General features: G+C 37.9%; 2 protein-coding genes across 2 annotated transcripts; both read right to left on the minus strand.

Moving 5' to 3' along the window:
• Positions 1–10,152: 10,152 nt before the first annotated feature.
• LOC129425859 (uncharacterized) lies at positions 10,153–12,234 on the minus strand. Its single transcript, XM_073863883.1, has one exon. The coding sequence runs from the start codon at positions 12,232–12,234 to the stop codon at positions 10,609–10,611; it is 1,626 nt and encodes a 541-aa protein (XP_073719984.1). The 3' UTR covers positions 10,153–10,608.
• A 1,726-nt stretch (positions 12,235–13,960) lies between these two features.
• On the minus strand, positions 13,961–21,481 carry LOC129425379 (verrucotoxin subunit beta). Its single transcript, XM_055181287.2, has 3 exons — positions 20,889–21,481; positions 18,772–18,872; positions 13,961–15,681 (listed from the first exon to the last, which is right to left on the minus strand). The coding sequence occupies exons 1-3, from the start codon at positions 20,909–20,911 to the stop codon at positions 13,961–13,963; spliced, it is 1,845 nt and encodes a 614-aa protein (XP_055037262.2). The 5' UTR covers positions 20,912–21,481.
• Positions 21,482–23,559: the final 2,078 nt, after the last annotated feature.

Genomic DNA, 23,559 nt, shown 5'->3' on the forward strand with positions numbered 1-23,559 from the left:
GTCGAGTTTATCATCCAAATCCTATTTTCTGACTACCTTGTTCCTATTTATATAATATAACATATTCGTTTATCTCAAGAATACTTTACCGTGTCGACTATTGAGCAGTACTACCACGTGAAACGATTTATCACTGCTAAACACCCAGTGTTAGCATATAGCCCGCTAGCATCAACAAACAGGTGCCGGTTTTAGTTACCATTTTGCCGATCTAATGGCGGACTCATCCACTGTATGCTATTCAGACCTGTCCTCACCTGAGCGGGAAGCTGTGGAGCAGTTGATACCCGGTTATCGCAGATCCTACGCGACGTACAGCGCCCAGTTCACCCAGGCTCCAGACATCCACAAGCGACCGAGAAGTGCAAAAAGCGAACACCCTACGCGGTGCAGCTTCACGGACCGCGCTCGAGGGAACGGAGACGCCATCGCCCAGAATGAAAGCGATCGGGAAGCCGTGGAGGAGCCGCTGCCCGGCCGTCGCAGATTCAGCGTGCCTCACATCACACTGGCTACAGACGTCCGCAGGCGATCGGGGCGTGCTGCGAGTGAGCTTCCCTCGCGATGCAGCTTCACGGACCGCGTCCAGGCGACCGAAGACGCCATCACCCAACATGAAAGCGGTAAGACTCCGCTTGTTATTGTAACCTGCATTACTTGCCACATGTACAGTTTAGCTTCTTCCATCAGCACAGAGGGGTTTACTTGTGCTAAGTGTATTGAAGTAGTAAGGCTGACGGAGAAGATTGCAGAACTAGAAGCGCGCATGCAAACGCTAGTTGATGACAGCAATACCGCTAATGCTACAAACGCTAATACCGCTAATGCTACAAACGTTAATACAGCTAATGCTACAAACGCTAATACCGCTAATGCTACAAACACTGTTTCGGGTGCGCCTAGTGTTAAACGTAATACACACAGCTCGGTTCCATCATCTGAGTCAAGGGGGCCGACTAACTGGGTGACTGTCAGGGGGCAAAGTCGTTTCCGGTGCCCACCCAAGACCCCCCTGGTAATTTCAAACAGGTTCGATATTCTAAGCAATACACCGACTGAGACGTCTGTTAAAAGTGCCTTGGTCATTGGAGATTCGATACTTAGGAACGCGAACATTGAGGCACCAGCCACCATAGTCGATTGTATACTGGGAGCCAGGTCTTCAGACATTAGATCAAAACTTAAAGTGCTGGCTAATGCTAAGCGTAAGTTTTCTAAAATTGTTATTCACGCCGGCACGAATGACACCAGACTCCGCCAGTCAGAGATCACCAAAGATAATATTAAAGAGATATGTGAAATCGCTAAAACAATGTCAGACAATGTAATATGCTCTGGTCCCCTCCCCGCCTACCGGGGGGATGAAACTTAAAGTAGATTATTGTCTCTTCACGACTGGATGTCAAAATGGTGCCCTCAGCATAACGTAGGGTTTATAGACAATTGGAAGCATTTTCGGGGGAGACCTGACCTGCTAAAGAGAGATGGCCTCCATCCATCTCAGGAAGGAAGTGCGATTCTCTCTATAAATCTGACCAATAGTCTTACTTCGAATACAGTCTGACTATCCAGGGTACAAGTCAGGCAACAGACGGATCGGCTTAACCGTCCATCTGTTAGCTGCCGTGATATGTCAAGATCACTTATATCCCAGCACTTCGAGTCAATCTTACCAGAATATCAACACATTTCAACTGTATCTGTTCCCCGAACAAATAAATACAGAGCACCGCTTGCCACATCTGGTACAAATCTGATTAATATAAAATTAGAAAACAATACATTAACAGATGAACCTCGAATGTTAAAATTCGGCCTTCTGAACATTAGATCGCTTACCAATAAAGAACCTATTGTCAATGAAATAGTTACAGACCAAAACTTAGATGCACTCTGTGTAACAGAAACCTGGCTTAAAGCAGACGACTACATTAGTTTAAACGAATCCACCCCACAAGACTATTATTATAAACACGAACCTCGATTAAAGGGGAGAGGAGGTGGTGTAGCTACAATATACAACAAAATTTTTAAAGTAAACCAAAAATCTGAAGTAAAATTTAAATCATTCGAACTAATGTTGTTAAATATGGAAATAACAGATCGTAACCACAAACAGCTCTCTTTTGCCTTAGCTACAATCTATAGACCTCCGGGCCACCATGCAGATTTCCTTAAAGAAATAGCAGATTTCCTGTCTGAGCTTGTAGTCACTGTAGATAAAGCTCTTATCGTTGGTGATTTTAATATTCATGTGGATAACCCAAAAGATGCACTAGGACGTGCATTTATGGATGTTCTAAATTCTCTCAATATTAGACAAAACGTGACAGGGCCAACGCATACTCGTAAGCACACATTAGACTTAATTCTGTCACTCGGGCTCAATATTAATGACATCAAAATATCACCTCAGAGTGATGCAGTTTCTGACCATTACCTTGTGTCATACACTGTACTTCTAGATAGGATCACTCAATCCACAACATGCTACAGATTAGCCAGAACAATAATTTTCACCACTAAAGATAGATTTATTAGCACTCTTCCAGACCTGTCCGAAATGAAACATGTAGCAGATAACTGTGACAATCTAGATATTGTAATAGAACAGACATTGTTTAGGTTTTCTAACACATTGGATGCCGTTGCTCCCATTCGAAAAAAGAGAATCAAAGAAAAAACGCCAGCTCCATGGTATGATCATCACACCGCAGCACTCAAAAAGGCAACTAGGAAAATGGAAAGAAATTATAGAAGCACAAAGTTAGAGGTATGGCGTGCAGCATGGAAAGAGTGTGTTAAACAATACAGACAGGCTATTAAAACCGCCAGATCTACCTATCTTAGCAAGCTTATAAATGAGAATCATAATAACCCTCGTTTCCTCTTCAGCACCGTTGCAAAACTGACTAGAAATAAAGAACAAACAGAAACCAATAGTAAACTTCAACACAATAGTAACGACTTCATGAACTTCTTTTCTAACAAAATTACGGCTATAAGGGACAACATCGTAGCTACCCAGGCAGCCACCACTCTACCCGTTAGTTCACTTAACACTAGACTACCATACAAACATCTTGATTCATTTAAACCTACTACAATAGATGAGCTCTCTAGACTAGTTACATCATCCAAATCATCATCCTGTATATTAGACCCCGTTCCCACAAAACTGCTTAAAGAGGTATTCCCTGTAGTGTCAACCCCGGTTCTAAATATCTTTAACTCATCGCTAGAAATAGGATACGTTCCAACAGCTTTCAAACTAGCAGTTATTAAACCGCTGATTAAAAAACCGCAGCTTGACCAGGGAGAGCTTAATAACTTTAGACCAATCTCAAATCTCCCTTTTCTTTCGAAAATATTAGAAAAAGTAGTGGCAAGCCAGTTACGCACATTCTTGACAAATAATAGTACGTATGAAAAGTTCCAATCAGGATTCAGGCCCCACCATAGCACAGAGACAGCGTTGCTTAGAGTTACAAATGACGACCTATTAACATCCGATCGTGGTGAAATCTCAATTCTTATATTATTAGACCTTAGTGCAGCCTTTGACACAATAGATCACACAATCTTACTCAATAGACTAGAAAACTATGTTGGTATCAGTGGTCAGGCGTTAGCCTGGTTTAGGTCGTATCTAACCAATCGCTATCACTTTGTTTATGTAAACGAGGAAGAGTCATATCACTCCCTGGTTAAATACGGTGTACCGCAGGGTTCGGTTTTAGGTCCTATCCTGTTCTCGTTATACATGTTACCTCTAGGAGACATTATCAGGAAACATAACATAAGTTTTCACTGCTATGCGGATGATACCCAGCTTTACATCTCCTCACATCCCAGCGAAACACACACGTTTTCTAAGCTAACAGACTGACTTAGCGATGTTAGTGACTGGATGGCACATAACTTTCTTAAGCTGAACTCCAATAAGACAGAGATACTTATTATTGAACCGAATCGCTACAAACATAATATGTCAGATTACAAGTTGCACATAGATGGCTGCACTGTGGTACCATCTTCCTCGGTTAGGAACTTAGGTGTGATGTTCGACAGCAACTTATCCTTCGATAGTCATATCGCCAACGTCTGCCGCACAGCATTCTTCCATCTTAGAAATATCTCGAAAATACGCCATATACTGTCTACATCTGACGCAGAGAAGCTTATCCATGCTTTTATGACCTCTAGAATAGACTATTGTAACACGCTACTCGGGGGATGCCATGCAAATCAAGTAAACAAGCTTCAGCTAGTTCAAAACGCTTCCGCAAGGGTACTTACTCGATCTAAAAAGTATGACCACATAAGCCCAATTCTGGCATCTTTACACTGGCTACCAGTTAAATATCGCATACAATTTAAAATATCACTAATCACCTACAAAGCTTTAAATGGCCTAGCACCCTCATATCTTAGAGAATAACTATCAGAATACAATCCATCACGCACACTACGGTCGCAAAATTCTGGTCTCTTGATTATCCCTAGACTATCAAAAGTGTCTAAAAGTGGAAGGTCATTTTCCTACTTAGCCCCTAAGCTCTGGAATGATTTACCAACCGATGTCCGAGAATCAGACACAGTCGATAATTTAAAATCTAGACTTAAAACTTTTCTCTTCAACAAAGCATTCGCATAATTTGTCTAGTAAAAGTACTTAACTCGAAATAGTTATCTGTACGGAACAAAGCACTCGCGGTCATAACACAAACCAACCAAATAAATAAATAAAAACCTTATCTTAACCTATAGTCGGATTGCGATTTTGGAACTTTCGTGTTCTTGTGAATAGTATGCAATATAGACCAGTTTGCCACTGAACCTGCATTAACGACGACAGTGGGGCCTCCAGCCTTAGTCAAACGGGTTGGCACGTATGGTTGGGTTGTGATTTTGGCGCTTTCTTTGTATTGCAAATAGTATGCCATACAGACCCGTTTGCCACTGAACCTGCATTAACGACGACAGTGGGGCTTTTGGCCTTAGTCAAACGGGTTGGCACGTATGGTTGGGTTGTGATTTTGGCGCTTTCTTTCTATTGCGAATAGTATGCCATACAGACCCGTTTGCCACTGAACCTGCATTAACGACGACAGTGGGGCTTCCGGCCTTAGTCAAACGGGTTGGCACGTATGGTCGGGTTGCGATTTTGGCGCTTTCTTGTGTCTTGTGAATAGTATGCAATATAGACCCGTTTGCCACTGAACCTGCATTAATGACGGCAGTGGGGTTACAGGCCTTAGTCAAACGGGTCGACAGGTTTCATTTTCTTTTAAAAATCGGAAGGTGACCCTTAGTTACCATATATACCGTCGCAGTGGGCCCCCAATTTGCAAAATCCTCAACTGTGGATAAAACAATTATGCCTCAATAGTTAGTCTGTCTGAAACTAAGCTAATTTAAACCACATCACTGTGTGACACTTGCATTACATGTGAACGGCCCCTACGCTAATATGATTTTGTTTTTCTCTCCCTGTCTTGTCCCTGGGTCCCATTGACCCTGAGGACAATGGGACAAACAGACCCAGTTCCGGTAGATGTGAAAGTCGGCACACCTCTGATCTACTGGTCGTCCTTCAATGTGATGCCCAGCTGATGCCTGACCAACGACCACCGGCAGGACCCGCTTAATATCCGCTTAATCTCTGCTTAATCTCCGCTTAATCTCCGCTTAAGCTCCTTATCCGTTTATATGTGTGTATATACATGTATATCTCCCAAGGGTTTTTCCCTCCTAGGACTTTTATTTTTATTTCCTCGGCTAAACAACCCAGGGTTTTTGTTTTTTTTCTCCTAGGGGTTTTTTTACCCCGGGGAGGTAGCCTGCTTTGGCTTAACTTAGCTGCGTCTTCTAGACGTTACATTAGTAATATGCTCGCTCATAATGTCGCGTCATAGCCGCAGCAAATTTGACTGCTTATGCTATTGTGTATTATGTTATGCTTTCTGTCGTTTTTCTGTGTTTTTACTGCTTCTATTAATGTAAAACTGCTTTGAAACAATTGAGTATTGTGAAAAGCGCTATATAAATAAAATTGAATTGAATTGAATTGAATTGAATAACTGTGATTGTGGAGATCAGCGCAGAGAGGCAAAGCTACAACAACGGACTGACAACAGAGAGAGAGAGAGAGAGCGAGAGAATTAAATAGAGAAGGTGATTAGAGTAAGGACTGACAGGTGCGAAGCTACACAGGATAATGAATGGGAGAGGAGGCGGGTGCGCACTGACAGCAGAGCGCTTGGCAAGCAGTCAAAACAAAAACCCCACAACAACAACGCAGACACACATACACACAACATCACACTGAGGACATGACACCCTCATGGCGCTGGGCCTGGAAAAGACCCATGTGGCAAAACATTTATTTTCTAATATAACTTTAAATATATTCCAAAGTATACAACAGAAAGTTCACCCATATATGTTCTGGCCATTTCTTGTATATTTCGAAATATATAAAAAATAAGCATTTATATTATATAAATATATATATATATATATATATATATATATATATATATATATATATATACAGTGTTGGGAGTAATGCATTACAAAATATAATACATTACAGTAATATATTAGTTTTTGCTGTAACGCAGTAATATAACAGATTACTAATAAAATTTTGGTAATATTGTACTTGTTACAGTCTTAGTAACGTGCGCGTTACAACAATGCATTTCAAAATAAGTGTTATTTTATTTTTGACCAATGCGCGCGACCAGCATCTACACAGTAAAAGCTGCGGGTAAAATAGGCTGCGACCCAAACCGCATACTTCCATACTATATAGTAGGCGAAAAGCACTACTTCTCGTACTCTTTGCCTACTATATAGAATGGAAGTAGGTGGTTTGGGACGCAGCGTATGCCTGTTTCCACGTGCTGCAGCATGTTCATTTTTACTTTAATTTTGTATTTGAAATGCGATTTGGACGCGATGCGCGTCAAATATAGACGCGTTTCTTAAAGGGCCGAATCTGGGAAGTCCGCGGCTGTATAAGCATGGACTAAAGTGGTCGCAATCAGGTCCGGTAGCGCCGCACACACGCACAATTTTGCACTAAGTAAAAGCAACAGAAAGTTTCTATCGGTCTCCTGTGCTGCTTGAACCTCAGAAGTAAAGAGACTTTTAGAAATCTTGCCAGTAAAATCCATATCACACCAGCAATGACAAGGTAAGCTAACGTTGCTATGGTTACAGTCCATATACATAATAGATTGCTAGGCTATTCCTATGCTATCTACAGTTTTATTACAAACAGCAACCAAAACTACAACGTATAGTGTAGACTTAAACATGGTTATCTAAATGGTAGATTTAAACATGACTGTTTAAAGTTTTTACCAGCCTTTGTATGGGAACCTATATTCATTGTTTGGCAAAAAGCAGTGTTCCTCTGTTTGTCTGTGTTTTATTAAGCAATGATATGTTAGTCTACATGTAATCCTTATATTGTACTGAAATGAGCTGTATTCCTTGAGGCCTGATCCTCCAATAGCACTTTTTGATAAGTTGTGTCAACCCAGTGCATGCTAGGTTTGTGCTGTGAATCTGAATTAAAAGTGAAGAATAGAAATGAAAAGAGGTTGCGTGTCTTGCCATGTTATTAGGCTATAGGTTGCATTATATTGGGCTCTATTGTGTTTGGTATGTGTACCATAATTTACCAGACTTTTACTAGATCATATGTCTGTGTTTATGATTCTGACAGTGATTGTTACTGTATTTTGCCATATGTCTTCACTGTGCCTATTCAAAGCTCGAGGCCCAACACATAACTTCTAGATTTATAAGCATCGATAAACTACATTTTAACATTTTATAATGCCTATTCATACTTCTGTTATTTTGATGAAAGTAACTCAAAAGTAACGCAAAAGTAGTGTAACTCATTACAGTTCAGAGACAGTAATATTGTAATGTAACTAATTACTTTCAAATGACAGTAATTTGTAATATATAATGTATTACACTTTGGAAGTAACTTGCCCAACACTGTATATATATTTCCGAGGAAATGACAGTGCTGTTAAGAGATGCACAGAGGTAGCCTCATTCAATCACACAATCTCTCTTTCTCGCTCGCCCTCTCTCTCTCTCTCTCTCGCCCTCTTTCTCTCTCGCTCTCTCTCTCTCTTTCTCTCTCTGTGTCTCTGTCACTCTTGCTCTCTTTCTAATGACTTCATTAATAACTGCATTAGAATGCTATCAGCGCCTCAAGTTTCTATTGCCAGCTTTAAAATGAAGTTTTGGATCAAGCAAAAGAGCCATTGGATGATGAGACGTGAAGAAATAATCATACTCACAATACTGATTTAAGTACAAAAACTGAATGAATCCCTTTAAATATGTCATGTGATCGATGTTTTGAGGTGTGGTAACCGTAGTATAAGCGGAATAATTGACTCCGGGCCGTTGAATTATTGAAAAATAATAACTGCTTTGCGTCGTGGCCGCATCACCACCTCGGGTGTGCATTTTTTTCTAATAATTCAACGGCCCGGAGTCAATTATTCCTTACTTATAATAATGCATAACGTTATGATTTGAGTGCAACAATTCCAAAAGGGATGTCTAAAAATGTACTTTGTGTTTTTTTGTAATTTAAGTAATAAACAGGAGATTAAAATAAAGCTATACTGAAACAACATAACATAACCCTAACATAAAGTTATTGGCTTCTAAAGTAGGGAGTCGACTCTGAATCGCTGAAACGAGTTGTTATATGGATTGGATCTCCTGCCTGACTTTATCCACGTCACACAATGAAAGATGGTTCAGTACCCACTTTATTTGGAACAACATGCGTCTCCTAACCACAACCTGTAAGTATGATTATAGCTACATACTTGGTTAATGTCTATCGTCGTTTTTATTGCTTGGATTAATGATGAAAGATGTGTATTGATGTTGTTTTTTAAACTCTTATATTCTGTCAGAGAGTCACGTTAGCAAGCGGTTTTTCTATGACCCGGTTAGTTTACATAAATGCTTAAATGAGTGTAAAATTGTTAGTTTCTATCGTCGTTTTTATTTCTTGGATTAATGATGAATGATGTGTATTTATGTCGATAATGTCTTCTCAGTAAATCATGTTAGCACTAGGTCAATACATGTTGCACTATTGTTGGTCTGTGCCACTGATCTGTGATCTGTGCAGAGACTCTGTCAGTTGACCAATCAGAGCAGAGTAGGCTACTGAAACGTGGGGTTTAGGCAGAATGAGTCGTTGAACGGCTTCACACGAATCGTTTGGGGATATCTGAGAAATGGGGTAATTTGAAATGTATATTTTGAGAAAATTACAATGTTTTTTGACCTTGGATGCATTTAAACCTGTTGTCCGGGACTTATCAACCGTGATAGGACGCTTAAAATTGTCATCTTAATGGCTCTTTAAGAGCTCCAAAAACCTAAATTGTGTCAGGCCAATCACATCGTGTATAGCGCATGCGGGGCGGGCTTAACATAATGACGACAGATTTGCGACGGATCCCTGGCACTTGAAAACAAAGAATGGCTGCTGCTGGCGAACAGCTCTCTTTTGAATCGGCTTTGGTCGCGACTCTGGAGGACTTAGAGTTATGTTTTTCTTTGAGAAAAGAGCAAAGAACCCTACTGAAGTCCTTTTTAAGCAAGGAAGATGTGTTTGGAGTCGTATTGGTCGTAGCGCTATCCTATTGCGTGCAGAGGCATTTTGAGGGACAACCTTTTATCCCGCCCCTCGGATTGATCCGTCTGTGTGACGAGTTGCCACACCTTACATCTTGATGTAGGTCTGGCTAACCAGGCTATGACGTTACATGAAAAACCCTTGAATGAGAAGCTTTTTGAAAGTAATGCTTCTGGTGCCATCTAGTGATCAGAAACACTTAGTGAGAACGAGGGACTCACTTTAATGGTGCAATATTAAAAACATATTCACAGAACATCAGGCTATCAAAGAAATTTTTCTTTATATGAGAAACATTCACCAGTCCAACAACTGTACTGTTAACAACTCAATCGTGTAAAAAAAAGTCTGGAAACAACTATCTTTAATATGTCAGGTTTAATTAAAATGCATAATGTTAATTACTACAGAATAAAAACATGAAACTGCATTCTACCGTATTTAATAAAGTACAGTAGATTTTATGACACACATTTTTATGATAGAGCATCTTAAATTGGACAAAACATACATGTGGTGGTTTCCCAGACAAGGACTAGACTAGTCCTAGTCTAAAATAAATGTAAGATAAATGTAAGAGCTGGCCAAATTGAAAACAACTTGAATTAAAATACAAAATACACAATGCCCTTTGTTTTGCCTCAAAATTCACGCCAGTAATGTTTTTAGCAAATGCATCAATTTAAAATAAACATTATTATGCAGTCAATCAGTACACATCATTTTATTACATTTATATCACATTTTATAAAAGTTTTTAAATAAAAAACAATTTATAAAAGAAACTGTTTCTTGTCTTGATGCTTTCAGGCTTTTAACAAGCGTGTGAAATTTTGCACACTGACTTTTTATGCCAGAGATCCAACATACAAGAAAACATGCTGAGGTTGTATTTCCAAGAGGGTTTAACAAGGTTCATTCTTGTTTATTTCCCCATGAAATGTTTTGATATATTCAACTACTTCTTTCTTTCCTTCTCCTGCTTTCTTCTTGATGTTCTCCAGAGCTTCAGCTTTTTTAGGTTCATTGATCTCCTTAAACATCTCAATCAGAAAATCAATGTGCTGGAGTGTGAACAATGAATCAGGCAGCAATGCGATCATCTCCAGAGACTTCACACAATGAAAAGCTTCATTCACCAGATTGATTTTCTCTTTCTCTAATTCTTGTAGCTCTTCCTGCAGTTGTTTTATTAAAGACTCATCCTCCCCAATTATGTTTTCATATTGTTTCATTAAACTTTCATCAGTTCTTGTCTCAACTTTTATCATTGTGACATACATTTTTGTTCCTCTGATGTGTTTGCTGTAGTGACATTTATTTGTGCACACTGTGCAGTGATAATTTCTCATCACAGTACACCATGAGAGATCTTTCACCCACCAGAAGTCTGAATAGTAACAGTTTTCCTCACAGACGGTGCAGCACACGGCCTCTTTAGCTATTGTAGGATCAATATCAATATATTTTTTGTAAGCCACTTCAACTTTATACTCAAAGTTGTTATTTTCTTTCACGTAGTGCTTATGTTTCTCCACAACATCTTGAGTTTGTTTCAGCTGATTTTGCTTCAGTTCTGTCGTTTGAATATGTGATTGAAGATTGGAGATGTTTGCATCCAACCGCTTCCTTTTCAGCAAAACATCATGTGTCAGACTTAAAGTTTTTGGTCTTGTCCTGTCAAGAAACTTGAAAAACTCTGTCACTCCTCTGTAACTGAGATCCAATGATTGATCCTCAAATGTTTGATATTCTTCATCAAATGTTTCTTCCTGACAGTTGTTGAACAGAAAATAGATTGGCTGATTCTTCTCATCTTCAGCACACTTGACTTTAGCTTCTTTGACGGCTGTCAGGGCATTTTTAGGGCGAGCACCATATGAGTGTGTGAAGAGTAACACAATGTTATCATCAATATCTTTACCAAATAAAGACTGAACAGAATCAAATATGTATCGTTGTTTAACAGTGAGTTGATTTTGATGGGCGTTAACCACAAGACACACTGTATTGATTTCATGGACTGTATCCTCAGATGTGTATACACATAACAAACTCTCTGCTATCTTTTTATCACGATTGATATCCCGAGTGTCTCCATATCCTGGTGTATCAATGATTGTTAAATCAACTGAAGTTTCTTGTATATAAACACCATAGACAGTGATGATGGAGGTCTGACTGTGAGCTGATGGTTGGTCAGTCTGATCATCTGTAATCTCAAACCAAACTTTGTCTTCTCTCTGAACACCACAGATGTAGTTGATCATAGCATTGATGAGAGTTGTTTTTCCAGTGCCTGTTTCTCCCACCATCAGTATGATTTTATGAGGTTTCTTTGTGTCTCTTTCTCCAAAGGTGATTTTTCTGTATGACTCAGATTGATCCAGATTATCTGTTGTTGATTTTAGACGATATCGAGCAGGATTTCCATCTTCAATTATGATGCTTTTATTGATGAGGTCATAGATGTTGTATAATTGATAACCTAAACTGGTCTTTTCCCCCTGTAATTTAAAACATGAAAACATAGTGTAAATATTGTGTCATGTGTAAATGACTACAAGCTATACTGCACAAAATTACTTTCTTACTTAGTATAGGTTTTAGACAAAAAAAATAATAATAAATACAATTTAAGTGAATTTGGGCTTAAAACAAGACAAATCTGCCAATGGGTTAAGACATTTTTCTTGAACTTTTCTTGGGTTAAGTTTTTAATTAAATTCCATTGGCAGATTTTTTTGCTTCTTTTGCTGATTTTAAGATTAGACTCAAGACTTATTTTCATAGGTCATTTTGCTCACCAAGAAAATGCATCTTAATTTAAAAATCTTTTAGATATTTGTACTGAAAACAAGATAAAAATACTGCATAAGAAAGTCATGTTTGTGCTGTGTTATTTTTTGTATGATACAGCTGCAAATAAGTATTTGAACACGTGTCTATCAGCTAGAATTCTGACCCTCAAAGACCGTTTAGTCTGCCTTTAAAATGTCCACCTCCACTCCATTTATTATCCTAAATTAGATGCACCTGTTTGAGGTCGTTAGCTTCATAAAGACACCTGTCCACCCCATACAATCAGTAAGAATCCAACTACTAACATGGCCAAGACCAAAGAGCTTTCCAAAGACACTAGAGACAAAATTTTACACCTCCACAAGGCTTGAAAAGGCAATGGGGAATATGCCAAGCAGCTTGGTGAAAAAACGTCCACTGTTGCAGCATTCATTAGAAAATGGAAGAAGCTAAACATGACTGTCAATCTCCCTCGGACTGGGGCTCCATGCAAGATCTCACCTCGTGGGGTCTCAATGATTCTAAGAAAGGTGAGAAATCAGCCCAGAACTAAACGGGAGGAGCTGGTCAATGACCTGAAAAAAGCTGTGACCACCGTTTCCAAGGTTACTGTTGGTAATACACTAAGACGTCATGGTTTGAAATCATGCATGGCACGGAAGGTTCCCCTGCTTAAACCAGCACATGTCCAGGCCCGTCTTCAGTTTGCCAATGACCATTTGGATGATCCAGAGGAGTCATGAGAGAAAGTCATGTGGTCAGATGAGACCAAAATAGAACTTTTTGGCCATAATTCTACTAAACGTGTTTGGAGGAAGAAGCATGATGAGTACCATCCCAAGAACACCATCCCTACTGTGAAGCATGGGGGTGGTAGCATCATGCTTTAGGGGTGTTTTCTGCACACGGGACAGGGTGACTGCACTGTATTAAGGAGAGGATGACCGGGGCCATGCATTGCAAGATTTTGGGGGAAAACCTCCTTCCCTCAGTTAGAGCATTGAAGATGGGTCGAGGCTGGGTCTTCCAACATGACAATGACCCGAAGCACACAGCCAGGATAACCAAGGAGTGGCTCTGTAAGAAGCATATCAAGGTTCTGGCGTGTCCTAGCCAGTCTCCAGACCTAAACCCAATAGAGAATCTTTGGAGGGAGCTCAAACTCCATGCTTCTCAGCTACAGGCCAGAAACCTGACTGATCTAGAGAAGATGTGTGTGGAGAAGTGGGCCAAAATCCCTCCTGCAGTGTGTGCAATCCTGGTGAAAAACTACAGGAACCGTTTAACCTCTGTAATTGCAAACAAAGGCTACTGGACCAAATATTAACATTGACTTTCTCAAGTGTTCAAATACTTATTTGCAGCTGTATCATACAAATAAATAGTAAAAAAAATCATAGATTGTGATTTCTGGATTTTTTTACATGATAAACCTAACATCGGTATTGATTATTGTTATTCAAACACATTCTTGAAGTGATACATTATGAACATTACCTGTGTGTTAATTCTCATGACATCAGATTCAAGAGTGTAGTTGAGTTTCCCCACTGCTGCACATTTAATCTCATACTCAGTGTCTGATCTGAGATCAGTCAGAGTAACTGTATGTTGATTCTTCAGCACAGGTTGAGATGTCCAGTCTTCCTCTTTCTTTATTTTATACAGTAATTTCATCTTTACTGTAGCAGGACATGATGGAGAGACCTTCAAAACCACTCGATCACGTCTGATCTCTTCAATGATTGGACAGTCTGGTTTTAATGGAGGAGTAAAGCAAACACCTTCATCACATCCATTTCTGTAGTGAAGAATGCATGAACCGGGATATTCTTTCATTTCTTTTGATGCAACAATAAATTTGGTTGATTTGCAATCTGTTATATCAATCAAGTTTTTAAACATCTTTAAGTTTTTCCTCATAATCTTCTGGATGTCAGACGTGAGCCAGGTCTTGTGTTGTGAATCTGTTGTGTTCTCATCATTTTTTCTCTTTGTCTCAGATCTCAGGTTGGCCTTTTGTTTAGAAAGAAGATCATCTGACAAACCCAATGATGTAAAAGTGTAGCTGACTACATTTTTTACTTCCAGATCCATCATAATTTTCTTTAGGTTGACCTCTACTGTTGCTCCAGAGTCATTCAGTTGTGTTAGGAGGATTTTAATGACATCAGATTCTTCTTCTTTCTCTTTCAGCCATTGTTCAAGAGCATTTCTGTTGAATGGAGATTCCTCGTGTTCACGCAGAAGATCAATCAGTGCTGTTTCTTCTAGAAATTTACCACGAAGTTTTGGTAACAGAGAGCCGAGGTCCTTCATGAGATTCAGTTTGTACTTGTAACAGTTTTGCTTCATGTCATTGATTTTGTTACGAAACTGAAGAAAAGTCAAAGCAGCTGAATCTGTCAGAAGATCACTGCATTTCATCTCAGTTGTACTTAAACTCTCAATGACTGATTCAAGATCTGTGATTAGATTGATGCTGATGTCATGTTGAAACTTTACTGCTTTTGAATAAAGTTTGTCCAGAGGATAAAGCCAGACTCTTAAAGGAACAACAAGTTCTTTGTTTTCTCCCAGTAGATTGGGAAGATCCTCAAAAATCTTCACAGCTTCTTCAAATGTAGTCGGATTAGATGGCAGCTGAAAGTCACCATAAAATGTGCAGCTGAATTTTTGGAGCGCAGTCTTGTGATTGTCATCCAGATCGAGCTTTGCACCGACTGAAATACCTTTAAGATGTTTGAAGGCGACTTTGACTTCTCCATCTACTTTTTTTTTATCTTCATCTGCTGAAACTTCTCTGTCAAACACAAAGCAGGCATCTGCTCCATACAGCACTGCTGTCACTACATGTGTGGCTATATCATCATCATAATGAAGGAAATCTCCAGAAGTCAAGTGATTTATAGTCAGCTCTTTAAATTGACTGGTTGAGTGATAAAACAATGTCAATCTCTGTTGACTGAAGGACTTCTTGGTGTCTTTGAGATATCTGGCAGCTCCTCCTACATCAATGAGTCCTCCTAAAACACTCAGTTTCACTCCACCATCAATATTCAATACTTTAGATTTTTCTGTAAGTGAATCTGAAGCTGTAACTGTGAAAACTGTGTTAATCTGAGAATGAGCACAGATACTCTGATCCATCCGCTCTTTAGTGAGGAGCCTGTGTCCTGTAAAGAAAAATAATAACAACTGATTTACTCAAATCAATTTTTATATCTAAAAATGTTTATTAGCCAACAATTCAATCCAATCCCTCTGCAAAGCTTATTTAGCCTACCTTAGAACAACAACAGTTTAATGTGCCAAAATGTATTTTATTTATATTCAAGGTGTTCCAGATTTGAGATTAGTTCATAGTGAATTGAAGGAGACGGCAAGCGCATAGTGATGTATGGCTGCTTTTGAAACACTGCTTCATGAAGGTTTGAAACCTTTGAGTCATTTAAATCTTTTGTTTCGAATCATTGGTTCGAAGTGTGTATCAAATTGGGCAAGTCAAGCAATTTCAGCAAATAAGGCTAGATTACATCATTACTGTGTCGAAATGTTTTGAAATTCTGAGATCAACACCCCTTAGTTAGTAGTGAATCGAAGTAAACCAGAATCGAAGTAAACCATCAATCAGTCTACTAGTTTCGTTTCACTAATTTCAGGTCTTTTTATTATGAATGTTAATAAAATGAACATGCATTTTAGTCTGGGACTGGAATGAGTCCTGTCCGGGGAACCACCCCATTATGTTTTGATCTAGGTCTCGTTGCTTTTACACTATTTTGACCAGCAGGTGTCGCCAGCGTCTATGGTGTTTTGAACTCTTCGAAACAGTGATTCATTTTGTGAAGCAATTGGTTCAAGTGATCTGAAACTTCGAAAAGCTTCATTTCTCCCATCACAAGTGGATCCTAGTGCAGTATTAGAGTTAAATTCAAGTAAAACAATGTAACAAGGTAGCAAAAAGAGGGGTGGGGAAATTAGAGAGCGGTCTCTAACCCCATTACAGATGGGTAATAAGCCGCACTTATTTAAAGGACAGGTGAAAGCGAAGGGCAGCTGTGGTCCTGTTAGCATTTGCTCATTGCTTGGCTTGTAGCTCCCGGTTTATGTTTCCTTGTATGAGAAGAATGTGATAGTTTGAAGCTCAGGATCATTATGCATTTGTTTGGTCTTGCTCTGCTAAGAATGTTGGCTAGGGGATTTTGTTTATTTTTTTCCCAATCTTTTTTTCTTTCAAGTACATGTACAAGTTCTTGGGTAGCTGCCCAATGTTTCTTTAGTGGAGAATTAGAGGCAGGGATAACCCAAATCATTTTAATGCTTTGTTAAATAAAGACTAATGTATTTTTCGACTATTTTCTGCTTGCTGTAAGTCGATTTGTTATGCACCTTCGTTTTTTGGACCCTTGCTACAACAAGATAATTCAATGGGCAACAAAGAACAATGAATCAGGAGACAATTCACCATTACATCAAACAACAACAGACAAAAGACAACTGAAACACAAGGGATAAATATACACAGGGTAAACAAGGAGAACAGAGACACCTGGAGGAACAACCAAACCAGGACCAGTGAACAAAGAAACTACAAAGAACTACAAACATGGAAGACAGGAACCCAAAATACAAACTATGGCTGAATCCCAAACCGCCTACTTCCATACTATACAGTACGCAAAGTAGCGCTTTTTACATACTATATAGTATGAAAGTAGGCGGTTTGGGATTCAGCCTATGAGTCCACAGAAATGAGAGCTTCAACAAAAAACACAAGAATATGAGGAGATATAGATTTCAAAATTCAAAAAGAAGTCAAAATTCCCATTCATGACCTGTAATGTAAACATTGGCCAATAACTGTTTTACTAGTATGTAAATCGCAACTGTTTGTATAGGATTTTTTTCATTACTTTATTATAGGCGTTATTTTTAAATTTGCAAATAAACTATTGAAAAAAGATGAATAACATCTTCCTAAGGAGGAAAAATTAAAAAAAGTTTAGTTTTGCGTGCACACGTGAAACTATCGCATGCTCACATGAAACTTTCACATGCGCGCACGCGAAACTAAAGATTTCAAAAAAATTTGCACATGAAGGTTTCGCGTGAGCACATGAAACTAAACTTTTGATTTTTTTACTCCAATGTCACCTTAGGGGCTCAGTACTCATAATAAGTAACTCACAGCATGGCTACTATTTTAGATAACATCTTTATGATTTCCTAACATTTGGATTAGGAAAACTGTATCCTATGCTTTCACTTTACTTAAAGCCACTGGCAATGAATTTATAGAAGTTAAAAACTGTATAATGGCTTAAAATAAGTAACTTATAACATGGTTATAACAATATAAATCAAATCAGTTATTTGAAATAGAACTAAATCTGCATGATTAATAAAGTCGTAACTATATAATGACATTATAGCAATGCAGCCTGCACCTTTACCAATTCCCCTTATGTAAGTATACGACTGAGTAGTTATAAATTGAAATGCAAATGCATCACTTATAAGTAAAAAGAAAAGTATTATAAATGTAACTATACTGTTCTTATAATGGGGTATAGGTGTTTTTTTATTTTATTTATTTATAGAATAGTAATAACTGCCTATAAATACACTCTAAAAATGTTGGGTTGTTTTTAACTGAGTGCTGGGTAACTATTGGACAGAACACATTTCTGGGTTAAAATGAGGCAAATAATGGGTTGTTTTTACCCAACTGCTGAATTATTGTCAATCAACCATGTTGAAAAAACCCAGCAGTTGGGTTAAGTCAAAAAATGTTAGCTGGGAAGACACTAAATGATGGAATATAATGTGAATTATGTCTTTGCTTGAGGGTTTTATTAGGCATGACATGTAACCTTTAATACCTTCTACAGTACTGTATCTTACAATCTCAGAAAAAAATGATACAAGAAGGTACAAAAATTGTCACTGCTGGGTGGAACCTTTTAACAAACTATACTTTTAAAATGTGCATACAGGTACCTCAAATACCTGTACTAAAATGGTACATATTGGACTGTAATAAAAGGTACTTTTCCAATTACAATTTGTACCTTTATTTCTTTAAATCTCAGAGAAATGTTATGAATGTTAAGAACTGAAGTAATACTGCCAAATAATTTCATTTACTTTTGTATTGTAACTATTTTGTAAGTAACCATAAATAATTTAAATTTTAAGCAATTAATTGGTGTCGCCCAAATATCAGAGTAATGTAATGTTTTGTTGTACATGTAGTGTAGTACCTGGTATAAATGCATCTTTTCTGCAGTCATACAGCATACCCAGCTGGAAGGGTCTCCCAAGAGCTGCTGTTTCAATCACATTCAATCCCACTGGATCCATACTAAACAGAGTAAAACATTCATACCAGTGTAAGATTACCCCACCTCTCTTTTTGATCATGAAAATCATTTCACAAAATCAGTCATAAGATAACATCACACATTCACATTGTAGACTCATCTTGAATTCATCTTTGGTTTCCTCATGTTTATTTTTTTGGATTAACGAATATGCCAAGATGAATACATTTAAATGCAAATCTATGAGTAAAATAATATCTGTGCTCAAACCAATTTCAGTCTTGTCATGTTAAAGTCATTTGTCAGAACATTGGCAAGACTCCAGGTAACTAAAACAACAGAACAGACAAAGTTGGAGTTTAAGTGTCTCTGTTCATTGTTTTTTTAAACATCTCCAGACGCTTTGTTCAGTTCCATTCACTTTTTGTCTATGTGTTTTAACAGGTTTTTCTTGTGTGTACAACCCGTAATCCACTTTAAACAGTTCTAAAGTTTTTTAAAATACACTTTAAAAATGTCTGGGTTATTTTTTACCCATAATGGGTAAATATTGGACAGAACACGTCCTGGGTTAAAAATTGACCTAATGCTGGGTTATTATACCCCATAGTTGCATAACAATAACCCAACATTGGGTAATTTTTAACCCAGCACTTGTTCTGTCTAATCAGCTGTCATTTATCATATAATTTATATCTTGCTAATCATTAATAAGATAAAAATAGGTATTTACAGTTCTTCCACAATTTCTCTGTCAAACCATGTGTGGAAACCACTGATCTATATAAATGACTGGATTGCGCATAGAACGCTTAATGTAACAGCGTTTGGTGAAGCCAGCGCAGAGTTCGAGCCTCCATCTTGGTATGCCCAACCGGCAGACGGCGTCATTGACTTCCATTCAAAACCATCTTTTAAATTCACCCGCTTTAAAGCTTATCAGTCACGCAAGATTATTTTTAGGATATGTGTACGTAAATTAACTGTTAATTCTGGTGTTATTTGCAATGTTTATGCTTTAATCGGGCAGGAAAATGGATTTATAAAAAACCGTTAAGGTGAGTGTGTCTGCTGCGTTCTGTTAATGACATGGGTATAAATAAAGTTTTTTTGACATTCAGCTACACGGTCAGCGTTATTTCTCTAAATAAGTTGAGGTAACTTGTAAGTTTAGATAACATAAAACCAGCAAATTATTGCATGCACATACGGTATAAAGTATGATTATTTATTTAAATTTCAGAATGAGCACGTTTGTCATTAATACTAAATATGCTGCGGTCTGTCTGCTGATCTGATACTGTAATGAAGATGAATGTATAATAACTGATTAAAAACTGAAATGTACAACTTTCAGTAAATAACTATGTACATGCTTAGGACGTTTGTGTTGTAATAATGTACAGGGTAACTTTAGATATAAAAACGAAGACTAGTAAAGTGATCGCGTCCATTGATTTAATAGAACGTTTGGGTATACCAACATGGCGGCGCGGTGGCTTCACAGTTGTGACGTCATGCGCAATCCAGTCATTTATATAGATCAGTGGTGGAAACACTATAGGGGTCATTCAGTGTAAAAACAACCAAAGTCCACAACTTAAAATTTAAATTTTGATCATTTGTATCTAGAGAAGGAAATATTACAATGATATAGAAACACTAGAAAGAAACTAAGAAACAAACAAAACTAATATATTCAATTTCATGGTTGAATATTTACTAAGTAATTCAAAATTACAGGTCAAAATTACAACAATTTCTCAAACATCTTGAGTTGTATATTCACAGTATATTGTATAGCTCAGTGGTTGTGTTAGTTTGAACCCAGCAAACACACATACAGATAAAAAAATGTTTATATTTTGTAATGCACTAAGTGTCTGCTTTAATTCCAAATTCATAAATAAAATGACGCTATATTAATACAATTTTTGAATGTTTTAATTATGACCTGCACCTCAAATTTAACCCATTGCAGTTGTCAAGATTAATTATGTAAAATTGTATACACTTTTAAATTTATTTAAAACAAAGTATAAATCAAATTCACTTACGTCTTCTCTTTGGTAAAGTTCATACGATATCTCAGCTGATGTAAGTCTCCACAGACACTGATGTGATTTTTCTGTGGTGTACAGAGCAACGTTTGCTTCCTGTAACAATAAAAGCCTAAAAACAACACTTTCACTATAAACACTGTGATGAACTTTAATCTGTCTGGGGTAAGGTTGAGTTTGGTGTGAGACTTACCTGTCTGTCCTGTTTTTTGGGTAAAAATTTAAATGTAGAGTATTGAGGATGAGATGATCTCCTGGCTTAATGTTTTAAACATCTTCAAGGTGTTTCTCGTGTTCTTCTGGATGTCAGATGCAAGCCAACACTGAAAAAAATGATTATGGCCTCAATTAAATGAAGCATAATTCAAGTTAGCTAGTTTTAACTATTTAATTTATGTTTTTTATTTTAATTAATATATTAATAGGTTTTAAGCGAATTGCATGTCTTTTAAATCCAAGTCATGTCAATTAATTAAATTCAGTTAAAAAAAAATAGGTTGGTTCTTTGCGCATGCGCGCAAATGCACATTTTTTCCCTGGCGCTACAAGAAGTTTCCAGTCAGGTTTACGGTCGATCTGAAGTTGGGATATTTCAGCCCCTGAGTTTTACTCAGTCGGTCTATTTTCACAGTAAGTAATATTTCATGTAATACAGCACCTTTTATTACATTGACTATTTTTATAAACTTAAACTTTATAAGTGAGCTCCTCCAGGCCGAGTGCCGGAGGCAATCACAGTCGTTACAATATAACGTAAACAAATACCACACGACTCAGAGAGCGATATTGATTTTATACAACAGTTTGACGGCACAAGTTTGAAAAATAAAAACTAGAAAACAACAACGGAGTTATTTTAAAAGCCTCTTTGTTTGGGAACAACTTTCTTCCGCCACGTATTTGAGGGCGGCCAGAATGACAGGTAACACTCGGCTGCTTTGAATCTCATAAAAACTCAATGGACAGAATAGCCATTTCTTAAAGGAATAGTCTACTCATTTTCAATATTAAAATATGTTATTACCTAAACTAAGAATTGTTGATACATCCCTCTATCATCTGTGTGCGTGCACGTAAGCGCTGGGGCGCGCTGCGACACTTCGGTGGCGTTTGGCTTGGCCCCATTCAGTCAATGGTACTATTTAGAGATAAAGTTAGAAGTGACCAAACACATCAACGTTTTTCCTATTTAAGACGAGTAGTTATACGAGCAAGTTTGGTGGTACAAAATAAAACGTATCGCTTTTCTAAGCGGATTTAAAAGATGAACTATATTGTATGGCGTAATAGCACTTTTGGGAGTACTTCGACTCGGCGCAGTAACACCCTCCCTCTCCCATTATGAGAGTGAGAAGGGGAGCGAACTTTTCAGGCGAGTCGAAGTGCTCCCAAAGGTGCTGTTGCGCCATAAAATATAGTTCCTCCTCTAAATACGCTTAGAAAAGCGCTACGTTTCATTTTGTACCACCAAACTTGCTCGCACAACCACTCGTTTAAACAGGAAAAACGTTGATGTGTTTGGTCACTTCCAACTCCATCCCCAAATGGCACAATTGAATGAATGGGGCCAAGCCAAATGCCATCGAAGCGTCGCAGCACGCTCCAGCGCCCACGCGCACGCACACAGATGATAGAGGGATGCACCAACAATTCTTAGTTAAGGTAATAACATATTTTAATATTGAAAATGAGTAGACTATTCCTTTAATATTACTGTTTTTTGGTCACAAAGTGTAGTTTTTAGATTAGTCCAGTTGAGAATATATATGTATTATATTTAAATCTGCAGTCGATTAGTTAAGATAGCGCCTGTTTGAAAGTTTGCTTAGGAAGCTTCGGTACGTGAGAACTAGGGCCCGGTTGCATAAAGCACCTTAAGTTTTTCCCTTAACTATGACACTTAAGGGAAAATTACACTTAAGGTGCTTTATGCAACTGGGCCCAGATCCTAAAGACAAAATGGAATTTGTGAATACCCTCTAAATACAGCTCAAAGTGTGCACTCTGTCCCAATATTAATGGAGGGCACTGTATAATATATGGGCAACAGGGGTGTCATAGTTTTTGTAATTACCCTGGCGTGTAGACTTGTCAAAGTGTTATGAATCAGAACAATCTCTAATAACAGCTTATTTTTATTTAAATGTAGGACAGTCAACAAGATGACTTCTTAAAGATGCAGCTTGTATTATTTGTGCCGCTAGATGGAGCCAGATCAAACAATAACAATGATGTTGTTTACTGATGCTCTAAAGAAGCGTGGAATTATGGGATTTGTAGTCTTTAACTCAACCGCTGATGGCCATCAATCAGACGAGAAATCACGTTGACTGATAAGGTAATCAAGTCTTATAAATGTTGCGTTTGATGACATCGTTTATTTTATTATGTAAGTTTATATGTGATGTTCAAAACGAAATTGTTAGTCATATTGATATTACAGTATTAGTCCAAATTCGATGGTAAACACAGCACAGAATTAAGTTTTCAACTTCAATCTACAATGATTTTTCACATAATGTATTGACAGTACAAATCTTATTGTGAAGTGTCTTAAAGAGGCTGTTTACACTTGGCATTAACATGTGTTTTCGTCGATCGGATCACAAATGGACGACGTTAATGCCAGGTGTAAACGGTGTTCAAAACGTTTTGAGCTCGTCCACTT

This window comes from Misgurnus anguillicaudatus, chromosome 25 (genome assembly GCF_027580225.2).
Source record: "Misgurnus anguillicaudatus chromosome 25, ASM2758022v2, whole genome shotgun sequence".
NCBI classification, from domain to species: domain Eukaryota; kingdom Metazoa; phylum Chordata; class Actinopteri; order Cypriniformes; family Cobitidae; genus Misgurnus; species Misgurnus anguillicaudatus.

What these genes read in the sequence shown, in the direction of transcription:
- LOC129425379 (XM_055181287.2), bottom strand. Translation starts at nt 20,911, where the DNA reads ATGAACTTTACCAAAGAGAAGAC. An exon ending in AACTTTACCAAAGAGAAGAC is followed by an intron (nt 18,873 to 20,888) that starts GTAAGTGAATTT and finishes TACTCTGTTTAG; the next exon opens with TATGGATCCAGTGGGATTGA. An exon ending in AAAAGATGCATTTATACCAG is followed by an intron (nt 15,682 to 18,771) that starts GTACTACACTAC and finishes TTTTCTTTACAG; the next exon opens with GACACAGGCTCCTCACTAAA.
- LOC129425859 (XM_073863883.1), bottom strand. Translation starts at nt 12,234, where the DNA reads ATGTTTTCATGTTTTAAATTACAGGGGGAAAAGACCAGTTTAGGTTAT.